This window comes from Dendrobates tinctorius, unplaced genomic scaffold (genome assembly GCF_039654945.1).
Source record: "Dendrobates tinctorius isolate UK_male_01 unplaced genomic scaffold, ASM3965494v1 ptg000039l, whole genome shotgun sequence".
NCBI lineage: Eukaryota > Metazoa > Chordata > Amphibia > Anura > Dendrobatidae > Dendrobates > Dendrobates tinctorius.
The window spans coordinates 27,289,901-27,317,603 of NW_027361707.1; the positions used below are offsets into that span (position 1 = coordinate 27,289,901).

Consider the following 27,703-nt stretch of genomic DNA (forward strand, 5'->3'; position numbering starts at 1 on the left):
AATTCAGCTACTTGCAGAGTATCCATCGTTGTATTATAACTTATCAGAGAAATCTGCTTCTTTCTCCTCCTTCACTGATCATTCTGAAGAGATGGGTAAATCCTTATTCACTTTAGACAGATTTTCCCATTACTGAGATAGAAGATGGCAGTTGGTGCTTTTAGAAGTCTATGGAGGAGGTGCTAGAGGCGACACAGATATTCTACTGCAAGATCTCCTGTAATGACAGTTACAATTCTCCATAGAACTTTATGAGCACCAACTGCCATCTCTCATCTCAGTAATGGGAAAATCTGTACTCACGGAAGACACATTATACCCAAGGATGGAGAATTTTCACAATGAACCAACAGTCCAGAAAGAAAAAGAAACGTATATCTCTGATGAGATATATTACAGTTTCAGATTTTTCATGCACTATTGATTTATGAAAAATAAATCTAATATATAAAGCTCAAGTGTGTGTATGTATGTATGTTTGTATGTATGTGTGTGTATGTCCGGGATAGGCATCCGCACCGTCGCAGCTATTTGGCACAGTCACACGTCTGAACCTTGAGAGTGTCCTAGGCTATGTTGTGAGGCGAAATTTTAACCCCGCGCGTTCCAATTCACCAAACAATTTTGCCCCTATCTACATAATGGGAAAAAGTGTGTATGTATCAAGCCCCGCCCCTCATTATGATGTCATAATGGTTGCCATGGCGACACTGATGTCATCATAGGTTGAAAGCCCCGCCGCTCATTATGATGTCATAATGGTTGACTAAGGGATGGAGGATATGTATGATGGGTATATGGGCACTGGACTATGGGATGGAGGATATGTATGATGGGTATATGGGTATGGGACTATGGGACAGAGGATGTGTGATGGGTATATGGGCATGGGACTATGAGATGGAGGATATGTATGATGTCATAATGGTTGACTATGGGATGGAGGATGTGTGATGGGTATATGGGCATGGGACAGAGGATGTGTGATGGGTATATGGGCACTGGACTAAGGGATGGAGGATATGTATGATGGGTATATGGGCACGGGACTATGGGATGGAGGATATGTATGATGGGTATATGGGCACGGGACTATGGGACAGAGGATGTGTGATGGGTATATGGGCACGGGACTATTGGATGGAGGATATGTATGATGGGTATATGGGCACGGGACTATGGGATGGAGGATATGTATGATGGGTATATGGGTATGGGACTATGGGACAGAGGATGTGTGATGGGTATATGGGCACGGGACTATGGGATGGAGGATATGTATGATGGGTATATGGGTATGGGACTATGGGACAGAGGATGTGTGATGGGTATATGGGCATGGGACTATGAGATGGAGGATATGTATGATGTCATAATGGTTGACTATGGGATGGAGGATGTGTGATGGGTATATGGGCATGGGACTATGGGATGGAGGATGTTTGATGGGTATATGGGCACTCGACTATGGGATGGAGGATATGTATGATGGGTATATGGGCACAGGCCTATGGGATCGGATATGTATGATGGGTATATGGGCACGGGACTATGGGATCGTGGATATGTATGATGGGTATATGAGCACGGGACTATGGGATGGAGGATATGTATGATGGGTATATGGCTACTCGACTATGGGATGGAGGATATGTATGATGGGTATATGGGCACGGGCCTATGAGATGGAGGATATGTATGATAGGTATATGGGCACGGGCCTATGGGATGGAGGATATGTATGATGGGTATATGGGCATGGGACTATGGGATGGAGGATGTGTGATGGGTACATGGGCACTGGCCTATGGGATGGTGGATATGTATGATGGGTATATGGGCACGGGCCTATGAGATGGAGGATATGTATGATGGGTATATGGGCACGGGCCTATGGGATCGTGGATATGTATGATGGGTATATGGGCACGGGCCTATGAGATGGAGGATATGTATGATGGGTATATGGGCATGGGACTATGGGATGGAGGATATGTATGATGGGTATATGGGCACGGGACTATGGGATGGAGGATAATTATAATTTGCTATAAATAACCACAGTTAGTTACTATGCCCGGGCAGCGCCGGGCTCTTCAGCTAGTAATAAATAAAACGATGGTTACACTTTATACAATTAAATAAGGGACTTTGCCCCTCTAAAAATCAGACAAGTAATATACATTGTAGCTGCAGCTAAATTCACTTTCAATCCATGTGCAAATGAGGGTGTTTCAGCATCTTTGGCGCAGTCAATAACTTGGTGCCTCATTTACCTCTGATTTGCATATCCAGCATTGTCCTTAATCTTGACTTACAGCACTGCCTTTCCAGCTCCTGCCTTTTGTCTTCCAAACATGGTGTGTATTATGGCATCCTAAGGCTATGTGCACACGATGCGGATTTGTTGCGTTTCCGCAGAGTTTTTTATGCGCAGAAATGCTCCAAAAACGTCAAGGATTACTAAAGCAAGGTTAATCAATGACAGTCCTGGAGTGTTGTGCACATGATCTGGAAATTTCCCTCCTTATTTGCAGCGTTTTATTTTCCGCAGCATGTTAACTCTTTTTGCAGATCAGCAGCGTTTTTCACCCATTGACTTCCACTGAGTCAGTCAAATCTGCAGCAAAAACGCAGGTGTAAAAAGGTTTGTGGATTTAAGCCGTATTTGCTGCAGATTTGCTGTTAAAAAACGCTGCGGAATTGTCAAAGGAAATTATGTCAGAAGGTGGAAGAGTGTGTGAGTGGAGAATATGTGTGTGAGTGGAGAATATGTGTGTGAGTGGAGAATATGTGTGTGAGTGGAGAATATGTGTGTGAGTGGAGAACATCTGTGTGAGCAGAGAATATGTGTGTGAGCGGAGAATATGTGCGTGTCTGTGTCTGTCAGCAGGAGTCTGCATCTGTCTGCGGGTGTCCCTGCCATGTGCTGCTTACAAGCACTAAGCAGCTGCTGGCACTAAAGCAGGACACAGCGAGGGAGCGGAGGAAGGTAAGTGTAATGGTTCGGTATTTTTAATATTTTCTGATGGGGCCATGCATACAAGGAATGGGATGGGGCCAATCATACCAGAATAAGGATGGGACCAATCATACCAGAATAAGGATGGGGCCAATCATACCAGGAACGGGATGTGGCCAATCATACCAGACTAAGGATGGGACCGATCATACCAGGAACGGGATGGGGCCATTCATACCGGGATGCCAAAAATAAATGAATATTCATTGCCCTCCACGCCCATAGGTGTGGAATGCAGTGAATATTCATTTCTCTTTAGCAGCGGGCACTGGAGTTAGCAGCAGCAGCCAGCTCCTGCCTCTGTGACCCGCTGCTCTGCAGAAACTGCTCCCCCACTTCCCCAGCACAGCCAAAACCGGTATGACCGGACTATAAGACATACCCCCCCATTTTCTTCCACATTTTAGGAAGAAAAAAGTGAGTCTAATAGTCCGAAAAATACTGTATATATTCACTTATATTTCTTTTGTGTGCGTAAACATTGTAAATTTGAACATGGTATGTAATGACATTATGGTCTTCAATGGAGAATGAAAAAGAAAAGGTTGAACAAAGAAATTACATCACATTTATTTTTTTAATAATATATTTATATCATATATATATCTCTATATTATATATATAATCCACAACGTGCGCACATAGCCTAAGAGTTCTATTTTGGTCTCATCTGACCAGACTATAGTCTCCCAGTATTTCACAGGCTTGTCTAAATGTTGTTGAGCAAACTTTAAACATGTGTAATAAGTAGGTACTGGGATGCAGTAATACAAATGCTGCAGAGCAGGGATCAACTATATTTAATTATTTAACTGTGGGAAATCTCACAGGGAGATAGCAGGGTAAACAAAGAGTACAAAGGGTAAAACTAACTAAAAGTCGGTTAATTAAACAGTCTCTTATTAAAGGTTTCACTTATCGTGATGTAACAAGATGGCACGGGGTGGTCGTCGAGGGTGAGTCCATTAGACAACAGTCAGTGAGCACCACGGCACCTTGTACATGAAGAGATGAACACTCACTGTGTCTGCTAGAATTCTAGTCCCAGGAAGCACCACAGAGTCACAATCTTTATTTCCAATGGTTAAATATTACTAAACAGCAGCATATTCATCTCACAGACAGCATGGTTCAAACACAGAGACATCTTCTTATCTTTCCCTGCCATCTGGGCAAACTCGGTGCTTCCTGTCAACTCTGTCTATATCCTTGCAGCCTTTGTCTCACTCTTGGTCAATCTCTGACTCACTATTGGACAATCCCTGTCCCTCTTCTGGACAATCTCTGTCCAACTCATGCTCCAGGCCCACCAGCTTCCTACCAGTCCCAGGTCCGGCTGTGAGTTATAGGGTAATGGGCTCGCTGACTCAGCTGCCTCCTAAACCCAGCTGCTAGCTTTGGATCCTTCCTTGGAGCAGTTCTGTCTAAGCTGGTGACAGCCTGCACGATTCTCAGACTGGGGCCCCTTACTGCAATCCGCAGACTTATCCCCATGGCTTTAGTCCATTATTCTCTTTCTCTCTATTCACACATCCTGCCCTTGGGCAAGCTGCCCAAGCATCTGACAGAACCAGGAAGTATCTATCCTATACCCCCCTGCTCTGTGGTGCTCTGCTCTGTGACTCCTCCCATCTTCTTAACCCCCAAGCTGCCTGAATCTAACTAACACTTCTATCTATTCTATGCTATCCTATCTCTATGATGCCCCCATCTATTCTAATCCCCCTACGGTCCTATACTGTCCCTAAGCTTACACACAATACATAACAAGTACATCACATTACAGTATAATAACCTTAGTGAAACAACAGGATGCCGCACGTGACACATGTGCTCGGTGTTCAGGAGAGAGGAAGCACATGAGGGTCCCTGCCACCTCCTTACAGTGACGCCGCACTGAGCGGCCTCCTGAGCGGCAGAATGCCGGTGGTGTTCAGTCTAATGTCTGCTGGCATCCTCGCCTAGCACACAATCCTTCTGGCGGCAGCGGGCAGTCTACGGTTTTGCTCCGCTGAGCCCCTAGTCAATATATCTGTGCAGTAAGAGAGTAGAGCTCTCCACAAGATTCCTCTCAGAACGGGTCTCCTTGAGCAGCCGCTGTGACCTGAAGGGCTGCGCTGCAATGCTTTACCCGGTGTGCGCCTCTCTGGATATCAGCCGACACCCAGATGTTCGTACTGTGATGCTCCATTGATCGCACGCTCCCCTGCGCACCCGCCAGTTTCGGTGAGTCCCTCATTATGCCGCCCTCTCTCTTCACGCTGCGGCCTGTCACTCCTCTCACAGCAGTTGTGGTCTGCACCTCATCGGCGTTCTGGCGGGAAGATCGCTTCAGTTGCTGCGCAACCCATTTTACCTCACACTGACTGGCCACGCCACCTTCATCCTGGCTACTGGCTCGCTCTGGCCGCAATCTCATTCCCCCCAGGAACAGAAGGTTCGGTCCCAGCAGTTCTGAACCCGACGCTTCAGCAGCCCGGTCCTCCCTTCTGCACATGCTTGAACATGCTGTTTGTTCAGCAATGGAGTCTTGAATGGTGAGTATACATACAGGCCATTAATTTTCTTTGAATCAATTGTACCTGCTGATTCCATAACTTTTTGTAGCTTTCCACAGATGGTGCTTGGCTCTTGGACAACTCTTTTGATAATTATTTTTACTCCTCTATCTTGAGGGTAGCACCTAGTCATGACCAGTTTATGATGAAATGATGTTCTTTCCACTTCCGGATTATGGCTCCAACAGTGCTCACTGGAGCTTTCAGTAGTTAAGAAATTCTTCTGTAACCGATGCCATCAGTATGTTTTGCAACAATGAGGTTGTGATGGCCTTGAGACAGCTCACTGGTTTTACACAACATGAAATATTTCTTGTGTGGCACCTTGGTGATGAGACACCTTTTTATAAGCCATCAGTTTAACCGACTCATATTATTTTTTTAATGAGAGGCAGGATTGCTTTCTAATTACTGATAAATTTCAGCTGGTGTCATGACTTTCCATGGCTTTTTGCACCTCTTTCTTCATGTATTCAACACTTTTTTTCCTTGTGTAATTTCTCATTATTACACACAACTTAATTAATGGACATCTGTGGTTTGATTTCTTTGCCTGTGTGGAATGGATGAGTTGTTACCGACATCTGATGAGAATTTCATGTCAATAGCACCTTCAGAAATATATCAGTTTAGAAAATTTTTGACGTGCTCAATACTTATTTCACCTTCTCTAAATGTGTGAGTAGCTACATTTTCATTTTGGGGGTGACAGGCTCCCTTTAACTGCAGCTATTTAGATGAGAAAGTTGTGTCTGATTTTCCTACACCATGATTTACACTGCAGCTCTGCCTTTTCGGATAGGCTGCTACACATTATCACCAGCCTACCAGAAAGTTTTAAGAGCTGATTGCACAGTTCAGTAGAACTTCTCTTAGTGATAGTGAGCATTGGGGAAAAAGGGAGCAGTGGAGGTCCCAAGAGAGGGGACTCAGCAATATGAGGATAGGTGGAACACGTCGTTTGTAGTCTTTGTTACCCATAGCAACAAATCACAGCTCAGCTTTTATTTTAGCAGAGTTGTTTAAGAAATGAAAGCTGTGTTGTGATTGACTAGTAAGGGCAACAAAGATAATGGGATTTTTTGGGGCCGTTTGGATAAGACCCATGGTGTTGACACAATTTACATACCACTTTTTGGGTTTCATTGACCGGTGAGGAAGGCAGGAGAATCGTAAGCGTCCACCCAGTAGATATGGAAACTTGCAATGTTTACCCTCTTCTGTGAAAACTGAAAATAGAAAATTGAAATAACTCTTTAAGTAGTTATAAAACAATGATAGAAATTCCAGAAACATATACACTAGGCCTCGTTTATCAAAATTGTCTAAACTAACCAATCACAACGCAGCTTTCATGTCCTCCACTGCGCTGGTAAAACGAAAGCTGCACTGTGATTGGTTGTTTTTGGGCAACAGAGGCAAAACCTAATTTTGATAAATCTGTCCCACTATGTACAGTAGCAGGCATTACAGAGGCCGCCCTCAATGGCACAAGTAATGATGGTTCACTATCCTGGGACGCACATTCAGTCGAAATGTACTGCCCCTTCGCAAAAGGACACTGACCCAGCCAAGGCAGACAGTTATGTGCGCACCCATCACAGCCGGCGTATGTCAGTGACATTGCCGGCATATGACATCACTGTCATTCGGCTCCTGTGACGTGCACACTCGCGTCAGCCGCCGGTCACTGCGTGCATTTTTTCCACTAGGCAGCCAGACCCTATTGGGTTATTGGCTGTTCTCATCAGTGGTTTGCACCTGTGCTGCCCCAGCCTTTATCAATGGAGGTCTGCTGCATCCTGCTAGCGCATTAGTCAGGGTTTGGTGAGTCAACCTTTCAAATGTGTTAATTTTTGGAATTTTGGGAATTTTTTCCTTATGTGCACTGTTCAGATTTAGTGTTAGGGTCTCGTAAAATTTGGGGACCCTTGACGTTGGGTTGCGAGCTAATCTGCTTTGGCCAAAATAGCAACTAATACACCATATCTTTTTATCTTTCTGCACTTTTTATCATTTTTGCAGGATGCAGCTAGACCTCTTTATGTTGGCTTGGTTTTTTCTGTGTGATGCATATATATAGTGCTGAGCATAAGGACTTAAGGAGGGGCCAGGATGGATATATGGGGGGCCAGGATGGATATATGAAGGGGCCAGGATGGATTTATGGGGGAGCCAACTATGGCTATATGGAGGGGCTAGGATGAATATTTTTTCTTCATCTGATGATCTGATGTAGTGTACAAGTTGAGGAAAAAAGTGAGGAATGTGTTCTAGAATTGATCAACTATTGATGACTGTGTGTTATTTTCTGTAGAGACGAGTCCTGCTGGAAGAAGTGATGGTTGTCTGTGCGGGATGAAGAAGAAAGGCAAAGATGAAGGACTTCAACTAGAGACTTCACCAGTAAGTCAGTGTATTACATGTACCCGCACACTATATACTATATACAAAGCTCTTGTGTACAATGTCACTGGTGAGCCTTGTATTACCTGTACACTGACACTATATACAGAGCTCCTGTGTATAATGTCACTGGTGATCACTGTATTACCTATACACTGACATTAAATACAGAGCTCCTGTGTATATTTCACTGGGGATCACTGTATTGCCTATACACTATATGCAGAGTATACAGAGCTCCTGTGTATAATGCCACAAGTGATGGTCTGATCATGGTGTGGTGGTATTTCTTCACTGTATGTGGTATTATTGAGTCACTATGTGGTCTGGTCATGGTGTGGTGGTATTTCTTCCCTGTATGTGATAGTATTGGCCTTGGTGTAGGGGGATTATGCTGCATATGACGGCGATTTGTTCTCTCTGATATTAATTAGTAGAAGATTCTTTATTTCCATTAGAGATTAAATATATGGAACAAGATACACTTAACTGTGAAAAAACTAATCACCTCTCTACAGGATAAATGATAACTTATTGATTGGTGGGAGTCTGACTGCTTGGACCCAATCGGCAGAATGTGTAACTTTTATCTCCATTAGACTGGAGCATCATGTGAAATTTGACCACTGATCCATTCATTCCCTCAGTGGCTATGAGCGCTGCTCATGTTTTTTGTCTGGAAGCCCCAAAGAGAATGAATGGCGCAGTGGTCAGGCATCCCACCTGCTGCTGCATTTTTAAAATGGAGATAAGTGTCCTGTCAGGGATAAAACTTCCCCATTCTTACGATTGGTTCGGTTTCTAATGGTCGGGCCTGAACGATCACCTATCCTGTGGAGCCCATGGATCGGTGATAACGTGTTTTAACCAAAGAACCCCATTAATGTAAACTTCCCTAATTATATATCCAGCTATGGTGGCGAAATGAGCACCCGGGCATTACGATTTACTTGGTTCGAATAACGAGCACCCGAGCATTTTAGTGCTCGCCCATCACTAATGCTAAGCTTTTTTAGATAAAGCAATGCAAAAATAGGCAAATTCGGGCTATAAATAAGAATTTATGCAGTTCTGCTCTTAGAAACAGAGTGGAAAACATCATCCTCTTGCATGTATGAGTGACTGTAATAACCATAGAAACACTGTACAATACTACACAAGGATATCTAGCGATGGACGTTCACCCTGAAACATGAGTATATTAACCGAAAGTGTACGTTCAAATTCCTACATTTATACTGTATATTACTTATAAACTGCAATTCACTAATATACATCTACTATAGAAATTGCTTTTTTTATGAGTTAGACTAATACGACAAATGGGACAATGGAGAGAAAAAATCATTCCTTTTGTGGCAAAAAAAAAAAAATATTATTAAGATTTGTTCTATCACTATAAAATATACTAGTGTGTGTTTTTTTGCTATATTTGCCAAAACAATGCACCAGATTCACCTGCCATTCTATAGCAAACCATTGAAAGTAGAGTTGGTGAAAATCGTATCACAGGGCCCTGGTCCATCTATGGCCACTGTATGGGATCCCTGAGAACTGGCTCTGGCGTGGCGGCATGCCACGCTCTTCTTCACAGCTGTCATTGTTGCTGTCTGACCTACATATGACGGCGCACCAGGCCACCAGGCCACCTAATCAATAGAACAGCCGCAGATCCTGGGTGGTAAGAAGCGGTTTCCAGGGCTCCCTTCCAGCGACCAAAGATTACCGACGAGGCTGATGAACTGGGTCCGGTCCAGCGAATTGATTCACGATTTTTTTCACCAGGGAGTGCACCAAAATCATGTACTTTTATCTATCCCCCTACTGGAAAAATATCTGCCAAAGCCACCAATTTTCGCTGAATCAGCAAATCACCTAATGTGTTTGGGAGTCACCCAGCTCTCTCCCGACAGATGATATCTGGAGAAATATACTGTATGGCCAGCTTTGGGTGTCAATTGCACAGTGAGACTGTCACCTTTGCCGTGGGTTTTCCAAACTAAGCAGCTGCACCCAAGCTTTGGAGCCGGTGCGGGCCCAGAGCCCCTCTGACACATAACAGGACACCAGTATTATAAAGCCATGTTACAGATATTGGGTAACAAGAGTTATGCATTGATCTTCCAGGTAAGTATTATGGATCACAGTGTGAGGAACATGAAAAATGGGTAAAGGGGTTTTTAATACATGGCCTATCCTCAAAGTAATATGATCAATGGAAGTCAAAAAAGGAAAACCTGTGGGAGACCTCATTATAATCTACGAAAATAAAGGGGCAATGCAAATATCTTTCTAATGACCTTTTTAAACATAGGCCTGCAACGGTGACAAGGGGGCATCCTTAACATCTATAGAAAAGAAAGTTTAATCATAATTACAGGTGCAGATTCTTTACTGTAAGAGCAGCAAGATTATAGATTCTTTACTGTAAGGGCCCCGTTACACGTATCAATGTCCCAGCGATCCCACCAATGATCCGACGTGGATGGGATCGCTGGGACATAGTTAGCTGATCGATGGTCAGCTGTCACATAGACAGCCCCTCCAGCGATCAGGACCAGCGAGCAAGCTGGTTTCCAATGTAAACAGCGGGTATCTAAGAGCCCACCTCCCTATAGAATACAATGTAGCCCCCCCCACCCGAGAATGACCCCACAGTCCAGTACTCACCGATATATTGAAAAAACACAATTCTCACCTCTCCTCGTGCCCAGCGCTGGGAGTCAGCGCTGGTGGGAAGGAGTCAGTGCTTGTGGCAGGCAACTGGCTGGGGACCCCTGAGGGAGAGGGGGCCCTAGGCAGCTGCCTGGTCTTCCTGCCACTAACGCCGGCCCTGTTTACATGCTATGTATAGCATCTATTCTTACATGTTACTCTGATGCCACCTACTGGCCTTTTTGTGTATAACAATCTGTAGTTAATTTATTAAGGGCCTGCCTTTCACTTCCGGTTCAAGGGTCACCTTTCCTCCTGGCAGCCATTTAATTTTTAGTTTGATTTTCTGTGTGAGAGACACCTTTTAACCGAGCTCAGGAAGGCATCAGTTTTTGACCACTTTGCTTAACTTTGTTATCACACTTTGTTTACACCTGCATTCCTGGAGAAGTTATTGTACTACTGATCATACGTTATATGTTCACACTTCCAAATAAACAAGTCTGAATTACACATTCCCTGGTATGCATCATCTCTCCGGATGCTGAAGAGCATCGGTCCTGTCTTCTCTGCATTGAGGAAACAGAGGTAGGATATCTCACAGCCCCTATTAATCAACCACATCATGTGGGGACAGAACAGGTTTAAAGGCAGAACTGGTAGTTTGGGAAGCAAAGCTGACTTGACAATGTAGCAGAGCTGAGTTTGACAGAGAGTCCAATGCAGAAATGGACTCATCAGGATAGCACAGTTCACTGAGCAAATTGACAGAGCTGAATGAAAGTCCAATACAGAACTTGCATTGCAGAATTTAGTCAGCAATGTGTAAAGCTGAGTTTGCCAGAGAGTCAAGTGCTGAAATGGAACTGTAGTATAGCAATATTGACTGAGCAATGTGCTTTCTACTCAGAGTCCAAAGCGGAACTGGCACAATTGTATAGCAGAGCTGATGTTATGACTGTGTAAGCACACTCACAAGGTTTATGTATAAACCAGGGAAGAGGATAAATCTACATGCCACAGTTTCCTATTCAGACTGGACAATTCCTAACCTGGCCCTGATTTATCCCTGTCTGACTGTGGAGGTTGGAACCCTAAGATTATGCAATGGTGCCCCCATTCAACGACGGCTCACCCTGAGTGTCCTTAACTGCATCCTAAACTAAAACCAGTGTGTAGTCCAAAATAACAACAGAAAGTAGTGCACACAAGCAGAGGATGAGAAGTAAGGATGTGTTCACACAGTCACCCAGGAAAGATGGGAGATAATAATTAGAACCAAACAACAAACGGAATACGTGGAAAACCTCACAGACCCCAAAAATAAAAGAAATAAAAGGCAACTGGGAAGGATGACACACAAACAAACCGACGGAAAAGTAACAGATTAATCAGGTAAGATAATCTGAAGCGGAGAAGATGATACTCCAAACACCATCCATCTTGGAATATAGCCGGAAAAGATTACAAGTTCATGGCGAGTATAAATAGTCCCTTATCATAGGACAAACCAAACAAAGAAGTGAAAACACCTGCACGGAACCAACACAGAAAAGAAAGAAAAGCAAAGATAACAGCATTATCAGCAGTTGGACAGAGACAACACAGGCTGTGGTCCAACAGAGAGGTCCAAACTGACCCGCAGCCAGAGATCACCGGATCGAGCCCAGGAGTGGAGTCATGACAGCTGAGAGTCCAGTTGCAAAGATGGCACAGCAGAATGACTGAGTTACCCAGCAACATTGCAAAGCTGGGTTTCTCAGATGGTGGTGTCATACTGTGCCACCACACAAGTCGCTCCATATGTCCTGACAGAATGATATCATATGTGTGCATTAAGTTGCCAGCGTAAACTCAGAGCAGCAGAGGGAGGCAGGCAGGTGAGTAACACTGATATGAGGTAAGATTTCTATGGAATACACCTTTTAAGTTAGCGATAACATAGACACATGAGTTATGTTATGTCTTTAGGTGAAATGAATGCTTCCCTTTAGTGTATGACATTTTATTAGTAATATAAATTGCTGATGGCGTCCTTCTGAGTTACTGTGTCAAGCTATTTCCTTTTCTTTCTACATGTTGATGAGGACCTAGATGAGGCAGGAGTTATAGGACATCAAAGCCGGCTGACACCTTCTAGAAGGAACACAGAGGGACCTATTACTTTGTACTTCTGTCCCATTACCGAGCTGTCTCTTCCCATTACAGCACAGAGTATTCCCCAGTGATCTGTCTGAACTACAGCCTAATTCTCCCAGATCCTTTAGCATTTTCACATCCAGCCATTGCTTTCATCATCTGCCATCAGTCACACTTCGGGAGGCAATGCAATTTTATGTTGGTTATGAAGAAAACAAACAAAAGAAGCTTTACATTACTATTAGCATTGCGATCATGAAGGCAGGCGGTTATGTCACTACTACGGAGACTTTTCCAGATTCTGAAAACATGGGTCATAAGTTATCTGACAGGACACCCTCTCCCTTTTACTATCACAAAATGTTTGATCAATGAATTAGGGAAAGAGATGTCGATCAAACACAGGCTTGAAGGTAGCAGATAATGGTAACCACTAAAATCAGCCACCAGGTTTTTGCTGTGTATTCTGAGCGCATCATAAGAGACCATAAGAGTCCAGCGATGTCTCACTGCGCTGCTTGGTGTTGTTTTGATAAAATCCATGCTTTATCTGCTGCAGATCTACCAATTCTCTGAATGCTGAGCACTGTATAACCCCGCCCACACCACTGATTGGCAGCTTTCTGTGTACACTGTGCATAGGCAGAAAGTTGGCAATCAGTGATGGGGGCGAGGTTATGCAAAGCAAGGCCACTACATGGCACAAGACAACTCGTCCTCTAGTGATAATCTACTGCTGATAAAGCATTTATTTTATTGAAACTACAACATGCAGCCCATTAAGGGAAACAGCGCTGGAATCAGGGTCTCTGCCCCTACATGGTTCTATCACATTAATAGCAAAAACTTGCTGACAGATTCCTTTTTTATAGAGCCAAATGTAACATGATCATGGCACTGTACAATGAATTAGCTAAAGGTAGAGAACTAAGCCCGTCATTACCTAAATCTTCAAAAGTGATGGCTACACACATGGATCTACAAGTTAGGCCATTGTCACACTAACCGACGCAAAATACGATCCGTAGTTTACAGGCGTAATACGGATGAATGACCCCTAAATAGTGCTCCGTATGTCATCCGTAATCAAGGTGTGGTCGCGTATTTTGCGCATGTAAGAATCCGTATGTAATCTGTATGGCATCCGTGTGGCGAGATTTTCTCTCCAAATTGCAAAATAGACATTTAACGGCTTTGAGGCCTGCAAACTATTTAAATCATTAGCCTACACCCTATGTATTGGCTCAGGAACAGGTGGCAGCCTCCATTCTGTCCAGTGGCGGATTATAATGAGGTCAATTTGGGCAGTTGCCCCGGGCCCAGTGGGGTTAAGGGGCCCACAGCCCAGGCCAGTAAATTGCCCCATTATAATCCGCCACCGCGCAGGGCCGGATTATAGGCAGGGCAGGCGGGGCTTCAGCCCCGGGGCCCCCACCACAAGAGCTTCTAAGGGGGCCCCCACCACATTCCTGCTGGCTGCTGCAATGGCACTCCATCTTCTCCCCACCTAAAAGTGAGTGACCGTGGGGGCGGCATTATGTGCTCTGCTACCAGCAGCATCTACAAGTAGCGTGAACGCTGATGCTGCTGGTAGCGTACAAAGGCTTGTGATGAGATCACAGGAGGGAAGGTGTCAGGGCCCCCGATCATGTGACCCCTGTCTCCTCCCCTCCTGTGACCTCATCACAGGTCCTGTGCGCACAGCACAGAGCACTGAGAGCAGCCATGTATGTGGAGTGTGGCTCTGCGGGTGGAGGTCGGTGCTGGAGGCTCCATTATTCTCTATGTGGAGTGCGGCTCTGCGGGTGGAGGTCGGTGCTGGAGGCTCCATTATTCTCTATGTGGAGTGCGGCTCTGCGGGTGGAGGTCGGTGCTGGAGGCTCCATTATTCTCTATGTGGAGTGCGGCTCTGCGGGTGGAGGTCGGTGCTGGAGGCTCCATTATTCTCTATGTGGAGTGCGGCTCTGCGGGTGGAGGTCGGTGCTGGAGGCTCCATTATTCTCTATGTGGAGTGCGGCTCTGCGGGTGGAGGTCGGTGCTGGAGGCTCCATTATTCTCTGTGTGGAGTGCGGCTCTGCAGGTGGAGGTCGGTGCTGGAGGCCCCATTATTCTCTATGTGGAGTGCGGCTCTGCGGGTGGAGGTCGGTGCTGGAGGCTCCATTATTCTCTATGTGGAGTGCGGCTCTGCGGGTGGAGGTCAGTGCTGGAGGCTCCATTATTCTCTATGTGGAGTGTGGCTCTGCGGGTGGAGGTCGGTGCTGGAGGCCCCATTATTCTCTATGTGGAGTGGGGCTCTGCGGGTGGAGGTCAGTGCTGGAGGCTCCATTATTCTCTGTGTGGAGTGCGGCTCTGCGGGTGGAGGTCGGTGCTGGAGGCTCCATTATTCTCTATGTGGAGTGCGGCTCTGCGGGTGGAGGTCGGTGCTGGAGGCTCCATTATTCTCTATGTGGAGTGCGGCTCTGCGGGTGGAGGTCGGTGCTGGAGGCTCCATTATTCTCTATGTGGAGTGCGGCTCTGCGGGTGGAGGTCGGTGCTGGAGGCCCCATTATTCTCTATGTGGAGTGGGGCTCTGCGGGTGGAGGTAGGTGCTGGAGGCTCCATTATTCTCTATGTGGAGTGCGGGTGGAGGTCGGTGCTGGAGGCCCCATTATTCTCTATGTGGAGTGGGGCTCTGCGGGTGGAGGTAGGTGCTGGAGGCTCCATTATTCTCTGTGTGGAGTGCGGCTCTGCGGGTGGAGGTCGGTGCTGGAGGCTCCATTATTCTCTATGTGGAGTGTCGCTCTGCGGGTGGAGGTCGGTGCTGGAGGCTCCATTATTCTCTATGTGGAGTGTCGCTCTGCGGGTGGAGGTCGGTGCTGGAGGCTCCATTATTCTCTATGTGGAGTGTCGCTCTGCGGGTGGAGGTCGGTGCTGGAGGCTCCATTATTCTCTGTGTGGAGTGCGGCTCTGCGGGTGGAGGTCAGTGCTGGAGGCTCCATTATTCTCTATGTGGAGTGCGGCTCTGCGGGTGGAGGTCGGTGCTGGAGGCTCCATTATTCTCTATGAGGAGTGCGGCTCTGCGGGTGGAGGTCGGTGCTGGAGGCTCCATTATTCTCTATGTGGAGTGCGGCTCTGCGGGTGGAGGTCAGTGCTGGAGGTTCCATTATTCTCTATGTGGAGTGCGGCTCTGCGGGTGGAGGTCGGTGCTGGAGGCTCCATTATTCTCTGTGTGGAGTGGGGCTCTGCGGGTGGAGGTAGGTGCTGGAGGCTCCATTATTCTCTATGTGGAGTGTGGCTCTGCGGGTGGAGGTCGGTGCTGGAGGCTCCATTATTCTCTATGTGGAGTGTGGCTCTGCGGGTGGAGGTCGGTGCTGGAGGCTCCATTATTCTCTATGTGGAGTGGGGCTCTGCGGGTGGAGGTCGGTGCTGGAGGCCCCATTATTCTCTATGTGGAGTGGGGCTCTGCGGGTGGAGGTAGGTGCTGGAGGCTCCATTATTCTCTATGTGGAGTGCGGGTGGAGGTCGGTGCTGGAGGCCCCATTATTCTCTATGTGGAGTGGGGCTCTGCGGGTGGAGGTCGGTGCTGGAGGCTCCATTATTCTCTGTGTGGAGTGCGGCTCTGCGGGTGGAGGTCGGTGCTGGAGGCTCCATTATTCTCTATGTGGAGTGTCGCTCTGCGGGTGGAGGTCGGTGCTGGAGGCTCCATTATTCTCTATGTGGAGTGTCGCTCTGCGGGTGGAGGTCGGTGCTGGAGGCTCCATTATTCTCTATGTGGAGTGTCGCTCTGCGGGTGGAGGTCGGTGCTGGAGGCTCCATTATTCTCTGTGTGGAGTGCGGCTCTGCGGGTGGAGGTCAGTGCTGGAGGCTCCATTATTCTCTATGTGGAGTGCGGCTCTGCGGGTGGAGGTCGGTGCTGGAGGCTCCATTATTCTCTATGAGGAGTGCGGCTCTGCGGGTGGAGGTCGGTGCTGGAGGCTCCATTATTCTCTATGTGGAGTGCGGCTCTGCGGGTGGAGGTCAGTGCTGGAGGTTCCATTATTCTCTGTGTGGAGTGCGGCTCTGCGGGTGGAGGTCGGTGCTGGAGGCTCCATTATTCTCTGTGTGGAGTGCGGCTCTGCAGGTGGAGGTCGGTGCTGGAGGCTCCATTATTCTCTATGTGGAGTGTGGCTCTGCGGGTGGAGGTCGGTGCTGGAGGCTCCGTTATTCTCTATGTGGAGTGGGGCTCTGCGGGTGGAGGTCGGTGCTGGAGGCTCCATTATTCTCTATGTGGAGTGCGGCTCTGCGGGTGGAGGTCGGTGCTGGAGGCCCCATTATTCTCTATGTGGAGTGCGGCTCTGCGGGTGGAGGTCGGTGCTGGAGGCCCCATTATTCTCTATGTGGAGTGCGGCTCTGCGGGTGGAGGTCGGTGCTGGAGGCTCCATTATTCTCTATGTGGAGTGTGGCTCTGCGGGTGGAGGTCGGTGCTGGAGGCTCCATTCTCTATGTGGAGTGCGGCTCTGCGGGTGGAGGTCGGTGCTGGAGGCCCCATTATTCTCTATGTAGAGTGTGGCTCTACGATTCGTGACCCCCGTCACGTGACGAGGGGGGCCCACAGAGTCTGAACTGCCCCGGGCCCCGGCTACCCTTAATCCACCCCTGATTCTGTCCATTTGTGACCTTGCCTTGACTAGGTGTGTTGGTGTTGTTTGGCCAACATGACAGACAGTCTGAGTTTCAACACAACTGAGCAGGTTCTCTTCCACTGGCTTTTGTCACGCCGCTTTGGTCAGCCACACCCAGTGATAGTGGATCCGCGGAGGAGGAGACGCATGTGGGTCCATCCACTTTTGAGGCAACGACTCACAAGAGGTCATTTTCACCGCCTCTATTCTTCTCTGCAGGAGCATCCGGAAAAATTTTTCCAATATTGTCGCATGAGCCTTGCAACATTTGATCTCCTCTTGGAGACTGTGCGCCCTGGTATAACCTTTCAGGACACAAGGATGCGCAAAGCCATATCTGCGGAGGAGCGACTTCTACTCACAATATGGTATGTACTACACAACCACATTCTCTATGTTCATGATTTGTTGCCCAATGTGTATTTTCTTATTTGTGCTCATTTTTTTGGCCTCATCTTAGTCCAGATATATTTAAACTTACAGACCAGATTGTTAGGTGTAATATGTACTGAATATTACTTGGTCATTATGCTTGAACAAATATGTGTGTTAGTAGATTTGAAAAAAGAAAATGTTTGGTATGTATGTGTGGCGCCCCTGAGGCTCAATCAACACAGTGGTACTGCACCTTCTTCTAAGGTGTGGTGCCTCACCATCCAGGTAAGTTGGAGGCCCCTGACCACGCTCCAACACTCGCACCCCACACAATAGAGAAGTTCAGCATAACCACATTGCGGCTCCTTGCTTAGAGGGTAGCAGAGCACCTTTGGTGGTTCCCTGCTTGGAACACTTAACGTGCTGGGAGGCGGGTGGAGTTTAGTATACATAAAAGAGCGGGATGGTTTAGGATTACAGGTCACTCTGACAGGAGGTCAGTAGGAGGGAGGAAGTCACTCAGAGAGGAGTGAGGAAAGGAGATCCCTGGAAGAAGGGATGGAGGAAGGAGTGCTGCAGCTGCCTCAGTGACCTGAGATAGCTGGCACAGGAAAGGAAAGAAGGAGAAAGATGTAGAACTGAAGCCTGAGCTTCCATAGAAGGGAAAGACAAGTACAGAACGTAGGAGTAAAAGGGAACACAGAGGACGTCGTTTAGAGGAAGAACCCTGCCTAGAAGTTCTAAGCGCAAGGCCGGGGCCCGGTCCCCGAGGTTGTATGAACACTAATGGTTCTGCAGCAGACACCGGTGGAGTAGTGGGCTGTAAATGCACTACTCCCATCTAAGACTTGAGGGCACAACAGCAATACGGATAGAGAGCCGGGACTCAGGAGAGAGGAGTCCCTGAAGCAGGCTACAGCTGTCTGCTGTACAAGTAGAGTTCTTGGGAACATCTGTCTTGAGGAACTCCAGTGTAACTCAGTACTAGGAGATCTTCACACTTAAAGGCGCTATAGAGGAGACGTTCAGAAAAGGCACATAAGTTGGCGGAGTGTGGAAGGGAGCTTTCCATCTTGCCTGGAGGTTGACTGAGTCCCTGACCCGGAGGACACGGCACAGAAGCGGGCACTACAGACTGTGAGTAAAGCTTTGGAACTACATGCCCTGGTGTCCTCCATTCCTTCCTGCGTCCGTTCGCCTGGCACTGCTACATTCCCTGTGCCGGACGCTACACCATCTAAGTGTCCCCACATCTACACTGCCCTGGGACAACAGCCCTGCCTGTGGAGGGCTATACCATCACTGCTGCACCACACCATCTGTCCCAGAGGATCTGTCTGCAGCGTCGGCTTAACACCTCCCTTGCCGAACACCACAGGTGGCGTCACAAACTATTCACCATTCACATATCGCCATTACTTGAGCGCCCAGGGCCACGGTCCGGGTCACCGCTGCTGTGACACATCCCGCCGATACCGGCCCGGTACCAAGTACCCCGCAGCCCTGGGGAGGGCGACCCATATGTAGCTGTTGTTTTTCTCATTTTTGGATTCTAAATGTTACATTTCTGTTGTTCTTCAGCTTCCTGTCCACTGACCTGTCTTATGCCGCCCTCCTCCATGAGTTTCTCATTGGAAGATCTACCATTTCTGGCATAGTCAGGTCGACACGTAGTGAAATCTGGTCAAGACTACATCAACTCGTCATGCCCGAGCCCAGGATGGAAGACTGGTTGAGGAACTCATGGGACTTTGAGGAGGAATGCTAGTTTCCAAATTGTATTGGGGCCCTTGATGGGAAACATATCCAGGTGCGTAAGCCGCCGAACTCTGGCTCCCAATTCTTCAATTATAAACAATACTTTTCTGTTGTATTGTTGGCTCTGGTAGACCCTCAATACAAGTTTATAATTGTCGACATTGGGGCCTATGGAAGGACGGGAGACTCAAGAGTCTTCAATACTTCTATTATGGGTCGGCGGCTACGCACCAACCAGTTGGATCTACCACCACCAAGCCAGCTACCAGGCTCCACTGAAGAATCAGTCCCTTATGTCCTTGTGGCAGATGAGGCGTTTCAGTTAACGTGCAATGTAATGAGGCCATATCCGCGGAGCAACTTGGACCATCGGAGCAGAATTTTTAACTTGTGCCTATCACGTGCTCGGCGACTGGTGGAGTGTTCGTTTGGCATTCTTTGTGCCAAATGGCGGGTACTCCAGTATTCCATTCAACTGAGTGAACAAAATGTGAATGAAGATATCAAAGCCTGTGTGGTTCTTCATAACGTCACAAGGATACATGATTGTTCATCCTCTGCTGGTTTTGTGCGTGGGTCGAACAATGTGCGTAGGGCGAGACCACCTATCAACCCTCAACGTAGACTGTCTCTCTGGTCTCAAAGCGCGTGATATTTTCACAAATTATTTTATGTCACCTGAGGGGGAAACTTCTTGGCAAGAGCATGCTCTGTCTATGTTATAAATTTTTGCTTTTTGTCTGTGTAAATATACACTCACTGGCCACTTTATTAGGTACACCTGTCCAACTGTGTGTTAAGACTTAATTTCTAATCAGCCAATCACATGGCGGCAACTCAGTGCATTTAGGCATGTAGACATGGTCAAGACAATCTCCTGCAGTTCAAACCGAGCATCAGTATGGGGAAGAAAGGTGATTTGAGTGCCTTTGAACGTGGCATGATTGTTGGTGCCAGAAGGGCTGGTCTGAGTATTTCAGAAACTGCTGATCTACTGGGATTTTCACGCACAACCATCTCTAGGGTTTACAGAGAATGGTCCGAAAAAGAAAAAAAATCCAGTGAGCGGCAGTTCTGTGGCCGGAAATGCCATGTTGATGCCAGAGGTCAGAGGAGAATGGGCAGACTGGTTCGAGCTGATAGAAAGGCAACAGTGACTCAAATTGCCACCCGTTACAACCAAGGTAGGCAGAAGAGCATCTCTGAACGCACAGTGCGTCGAACTTTGAGGCAGATGGGCTACAGCAGCAGAAGACCACACTGGGTACCACTTCTCTCAGCTAAGAACAGGAAACTGAGGCTACAATTTGCACAAGCTCATCGAAATTGGACAGTAGAAGATTGGAAAAACGTTGCCTGGTCTGATGAGTCTCGATTTCTGCTGCGACATTCGGATGGTAGGGTCAGAATTTGGCGTAAACAACATGAAAGCATGGATCCATCCTGCCTTGTATCAACGGTTCAGGCTGGTGGTGGTGGTGGTGTCATGGTGTGGGGAATTTTTTCTCGGCACTCTTTGGGCCCCTTGGTACCAATTGAGCATCGTTGCAACGCCACAGCCTACCTGAGTATTGTTGCTGACCATGTCCATCCCTTTATGACCACAATGTACCCAACATCTGATGGCTACTTTCAGCAGGATAATGCGCCATGTCATAAAGCACGAATCATCTCAGATTGGTTTCTTGAACATGACAATGAGTTTACTGTACTCAAATGGCCTCCTCAGTCACCAGATCTCAATCCAATAGAGCATCTTTGGGATGTGGTGGAACGGGAGATTCGCATCAGGGATGTGCAGCCGACAAATCTGCGCCAACTGTGTGATGCCATCATGTCAATATGGTCCAAAATCTCTGAGGAATGCTTCCAGCACCTTGTTGAATCTCTGCCACGAAGAATTGAGGCAGTTCTGAAGGCAAAAGGGGGTCCAACCCCTTACTAGCATGGTGTACCTAATAAAGTGGCCAGTGAGTGTATATATTTCAACCCCTTATGTTCCTCTCACTTTGTAATTGCCTTTGTAAGTGTATGTTAGTAGGTCGTGAACTTTTTGCATAATTGATACAGAGACGTAAAATTGTGTTGACAAATTTTTACTTTTGCCAATTTTTTTTTTTTTTTGTTTTTCAAACCATATTATTGCCATATGGTAAATGTGGCAATGGCACAAAGTGACCTTTTTGCAGATTATAAAAGTTACAAACAACACATTTGCAGAACCAAAAAATTAATGATGTGAAACACTGGCTGAATACTGATACTGTGACTGTAGACTTAATCTCGGTGAACAGAATTGCTAAACAGCTACTAGCAGATCCTTGTTTTCATGAGAGATGGTCATTGTAAAGCTGACACGTGCCCTTCATTTCTTCCTTATAATCTTGCCAAAATCTGATCTCTTTTGATACTGGGCAGAGAGAACATGTACTGTATGTTACATCTGTCAGATGCCACAGGATTTGGTGCGAGCCTCTTCGTCTGCCACATTCCAGAGGAACACCAGTCTTCATCCTTTAATCCCTGTACAGTGATCTGGTTTTAAAACAAGCTCCACTTGATAGCTTCCACGGAAAAGCTGCTTTCCAGAGTAGCAAACCAGAGGCAAGAGAATTGTCTGGTAACCAGTCAATATAAGGAGAAAATCGAAAAGAATAGTCAGAAAGTGAGCCAAGGTCAAAATCAGGAATGTCCAGTGGGAATTTCGCAAGGCACCCAAAGTCCACATAAGCTAGTCAGATTATATTTGACAGTGGAGAGCAGTATTTCAGGAGCTTAAATGGCTTGCAATCACACCCAGACCTCACAGCATGAGGTACACACTGACAGAAGTTAACTATATATCACTCAGCCTGGATGTAGCTACAAGTCCTAAAGGACTCAGAACTAGAATTGTTGACCTACGTCGTCCATTACGAGAGTGGGGTACTGCCCTGAGACAGAATCAGAGACAGGAAGAGCAGGCACTGATACAGAAAACCTGTACTGTTAGCAAATCAATGGATGGGGAAATGGCCCAATAGTGATGGAAAGAGATAAAAGGTTGTCACCCAGCTATTTTGCCTTAAATATTCCACAATCAATTGTGAGTGGTATTCCTGAAAAATTACAACACAGGCACAAAGTGAAGACAACATAAAGTTACAGAGTGGAGTCCCCGAATGCACTTGGAACTTTATGGCAAGGATTCTTATGTCAGAGCAACTGCATACAAGCCTTACATCACCAAGCACAATGCCAAGCACCCTATCGGTGTTGTAAAGCAACCTTCATTGGACTCAAGAGCAATGGAAACATGTGCTGTGGAGTGACGCTTCACACTTCTCAATCTGGCATCAGATGGGTTTCATGAATGCCAGCAGAGCATTACCTTGGCGTGATTAGCATATAGGTCAGCCATTATAAGTTGTCCCAACTCCCAAGCCAAAGGTATAGTTGGAGAAGAGTAAGGGTCCACAGACAAAACAGTGAAGGTTACCAATAGAGAAGCGGCAGGATGAATTGAATTGGTAGTGTGGAAATGAGATGCCATATGTGCAGTAAGTGAGATGTGCGAAGATCCAGGAAAGGGCAAGGTGTTTGATGTCATGGGAGAAGAGGATCTGTACTATGAGGAAGTGGTAAAGTGTTTTGAAGGCATAGGACAGGAGTGACGGATCACACAGGGGAAGGGGGTGTCAACTTTGCTCATCTCAGGGAAGGGGAGAGAAGGAACCAGCAGGGATCAGCTCTTTGGCCCCACCACTTGCCCCAGGTCAGTCAGGGAACTGCACCGACTGCAAATAATCGGCGGAAAGGCTTCACTCATAGGTACGAGTTATTGAGGTGCTCCCAGTGAGGGGGGATATACATCACCCGTCCAGGCTGGGGATATATATATATATATATATATATATATATATATATAAACCTCCCGGACGTCACTGTCAGAGCTCCTCACTAACAAAGTACAGTATGTTGCCACCAATTCCTCATTCAAAATAAACCCTGTCTGACAGCAAGTTTATATCAGGTCAGAAACCAACCCAGGTAGCGTATAATAACCAACGGAGCGTTCGGACGTGGGGACTCGTGTATCGAGATAAAAGAGAAGCCCAAGATTAATTTTATATTTAATTGCCTAAAGGGCGCACTAGAAATATACAGGTATATATTTACAAGACGATATACAGGTATACAGTCAAGAGTGTAGTACAAGGATAGGGTATAGATAGGTTGGAATTACCGTGTTATGTAGTATGTGACCACAGGGAGGTGCTGATGGATCACAGATCCAAATCTTAGTTACAGGCTTTCCTGGCTGCGTCTGGTAATGGATCCTCCTGCCAGTAGAAAACTAAGCTCAAAATGAAGAGCTGCCTCTTATCTCCTAGGCTGTTCCCTCCTACAGTCTGTGCCCACCCCTGGGCTTGTGCAGCCTCTCTCCTCCCATCTTTGAGAGTATTATTCTCCAGGCAGAACCATGGATGGCCCATAGCTTTCCGCCCATAGCTCCAAATGGGTCGGTGGTGCCGCCACAGGTTTCCACTGGATTTTATCTGTCCAGGGAGACCAAATATGTCTACCGTATGTAATCCCTGGTAGCTACACTTCATAACTCCATAACGCAGAGTGCTACAGGTGGCTGCTGGACACGGTAGTGTGGGGGAAGGAATGCCGGTTCTGAGAATGTGCTCGGCTAGGCTCAGAGATATTGCATTGTTATTATAGGTAATTTCCCAGATTCAATACCTCAGAGCCTTGCTGTGACCTGTAGTGTCACAATGTCTCCATGTGTTTGAGTCAGACAAATGAATCCAGTTTGGCTGTAACTGCAGGAGAGTTCACACCCTTGTGATAATTGGTGAGGACCAGAGCTTCAAAAGGCTTCCTCTTGGAGTTAATTAAAGAAAAACATTGATCCTGGGGAATGAATGCCAAGGAAGGGGGGATGTGAGGTATGAAGCAAGTATTTTGGGGCCAAACTGTATCTTGATGGGGAATTCCATCAGAAATCAAAATTATATCATTTAGTTATCATTTTCCCATATCTCACAACAGGTCTAGCAGGAGTATAGAATGTTGTCTTTTGGCTTTGGTGGTTAGTAAGTCCCTGTAATTTTGATTAGAGCAGTTTTGAGTGGTTGGGACAGAAGCCAGACTGCAGGTTGTCGAAGAGCTAGTTGAATGAGAGGTGGGAGGAAAGTTCAATGTGGACATGCTGTTCAAGGAGTTTGGAGGCAAAAGTGAGCAGTGATCTGGGGCAAAGCTTGACGTAGAGGTTGTCTCCTTCAGGATAGGTGTTATGGTTGCATGTTTGAAAGAGGAAGGAAAGACGCCAGATGTTAGCAAGTTGAAGAGATGGGTTAAGATTGGGATAAGCACAGTGGTTAGCTTGGGGAGGAGGAGGGATGGGAAAGTGTAAAGCGCACAAGTGGTGAGGTGTGATTTAGATAGAAAATGTGCTCTTGATTGCATTGAGCGGTGATCCCCAGTCTGTGCATCTTGTGCTGTTGCAAAACTAAACTCTCTGCATGTCCTGGAGATGACATTTTAAAATGCCTACAAATTGGAAAAAGAACAGATGACCGGTCACCACACCTGCAATAGTAAATCCTCAGGTGCTCGGTGCTCTAAGTTAGGACATAGAAAGAAAAATCTGTCCTCTTGATTTATTTACATGGTGCAAATATCAAAACCACACTGGCAATAAAACTACTAGCTGTTGGGAAGCACTAATGAATGATATGTGCGTCTTACCTTTTTCCTTGCTTGTAATATTACTCATTCGTCTCAAAGGAGAAAAGACCCCAGGCTTCACACGGCTGTCATATCCAGGTCTGTGCTAAAATATAATAATATGTCTATGTAAGTATGCTCCATAACCTAAATATGAAAAGTGAGGCACTACATATGTTTGCTCACTGCTTGACAAGAGTAGGTGCTCAGAAGAAAAAACTTCAATCGTGGAAAAAAAGATACTTCAGCACACAAATGAAGAAAATATTATTATTATTTCTCATTGACAGAAAGGACTTTTTCAAGATTTAACTGCATGTGGAGAGATAAGGACGTAATACTATCGACAAGCTCCCCAAAGGGTGTGCACAGCATCTCCACGTCCCTACACTCCTCCCTTCTTTAACAATTGCCTTAAGCGGTCATCCATAACATGTAAAACACAAAAGGCAGTCTCACCACCACACAACATGTAATGCATTTTAACTGTAAACAACTCTGAAACATCTTCTTCTTGTGAGGCAGAGTCGATCCGGTCCTTATTGGTAAGGACCCCGGAACAGTAACACAGTCCATCAATTTGAACATTGCCCATAGAACAGAAACACAGTCCATTAGCTTACCAACAGTTCATAGTCCTGGATATAGCCCAGTCCATAACTGAGGGTGTAAGACCTTCGAGCCGTTTTAGTGCCTTTTAATCCAGCAGGGAAAGGCACAACATAACAAAGGGGAAAACAAAAACAGTTCGGCCTACCTTGACTCTCAAAGAAATAGTTCATTATTTCCATACTGTTCAGAGTCCTGGTTTATTGGACCAAGGATCTGATAGCTATGCTACCTTGGAGCCTCAAACTACTCCGAGTACATGGGGTTGTAACAGGCACAACTTGTAGCCTCTCCAGTTTCTGGTTCTCTTCGGTCACTTATTCAGACCCAGTTCCTCTTCCCTCATGTACACAGTAGAGTGGGCACCTTGAACCTTATATAAGGACTGCTGGTGGCAGTGTCAGGGTAACCTCTTCTGCAGGCCCCTTTCAAGAGCACCCTTGAACAGGGTGGTGCTGGGGCCTCAGTAGTTGGGGAAACCTTTGTCAGCTGTAAAGGCAAGACCTTTAGGTCTTCTTCTGGTCATAAGCCCCCATCACTACAGAGGAAACAGCCACCACATACAATCCTCTGGGCCCATCTTCTTTAAGAAATTTCACTCACTCCCCGGGCTTCAAGCTGTGCATAGGAAAGGGCAGGTAGTCCCGCTTAACAGACCGGCAATTCACATAAATTGTGTGCCTGGTATGTTCTTTCTCAATTATATGGAATTTGTCACCCCCTGGACCATTTTGATCTATTACTATGGGCATACGGGTAATAGAATGGTTAAACCAGTCTCACCTGTATGCCTCATAGCTGCTGTGTAGAACTGGAGAAATGCATTTATATTCTTTTATTTTAATGATTTCTTCCAGGCTCCGGGATGTGTGGTGCCTGGAAGAAATCCCTGCCTCCTCTTTTCATTATAATGGTACCCGTCTCCCATCAGCGTCACACTGACCTGTTCAGCGCTGCAATCCCACGCATGTGCCATGCACGCGCGCGGTTGTGCGAACCCTGTCCGCCATTGTATGGGCAGTGTCTGCATTGATCTTCTTCACCTTCGCCTGTGCAAAAGTCCTCCATATTGTATAATGCATTCCCCATAGTCCTCCATATAGAATAATGAGCACCCCATAGTCCTCCACATTGTATAATGCACTCCTCATAGTCCTCCATACCATATAATGCACCCCATAGTCCTCTATATTTTATAATGCACCCCTCAAGGTTCCCGTAGTCCACCATTTAGAATGATGCACTTCCCATAGTCCTCCATACAGTATAATACACCACCCAAAGTCCTTCATTTATTACAATGTACTACCTATAATGCACCCCATAGTCCTCTACATTTTATAATGCACCCCTCATAGTACCCATAGTCCTCATATAGTCCAATGCACTTCCCAGAGTTCTCTAAAAGTATAATGCACCCCATAGGCCTCCATACTGTTTAATGCACCCCCCAAAGTCCTTCATTTATTACAATTCACTCCCCATAGTCCTCCATATTAGTATAATGCACTTCCCAGAGTCCTCCATACAGTATAATGCACCTCATTGTCCTCAATAGAGTATAATGCAGTCCCCATAAATTACATATAGTATCATGCACAACCCCATAGTCCTCCAGTATTATGGCCACCACAATGTACTCTCTAATTTAAAAAAAAAATACAATACTCACCTCTCATTTTCTCCCACTGCTCCAGTCTCTGCAGTGCATCTCCTCAGCAGCTCCACTTCCCAGTACAGTGTGGAGCACGTCAGACGCAGAGGGGAAATGATGTGAGAGGAAACGCCACTTGATGCTCCCTCTGCCATCCTTGCTTTCAACT

The 27,703-nt window shown here is 46.4% G+C and overlaps 1 protein-coding gene across 1 annotated transcript in view; it reads right to left on the bottom strand.

Annotated features, from left to right (window-relative positions):
* Positions 1–27,703, bottom strand: part of HGFAC (HGF activator) — a 122,856-nt gene that overhangs the window by 84,661 nt on the left and 10,492 nt on the right. Inside the window, exons 2-3 of the mRNA XM_073574566.1 lie at positions 25,293–25,377; positions 6,710–6,809 (exon numbers count right to left, since the gene is read on the bottom strand). Coding sequence (XP_073430667.1) covers positions 6,710–6,809; positions 25,293–25,377 — 185 coding nt within the window. The remainder of the gene's footprint in view (positions 1–6,709; positions 6,810–25,292; positions 25,378–27,703) is intronic.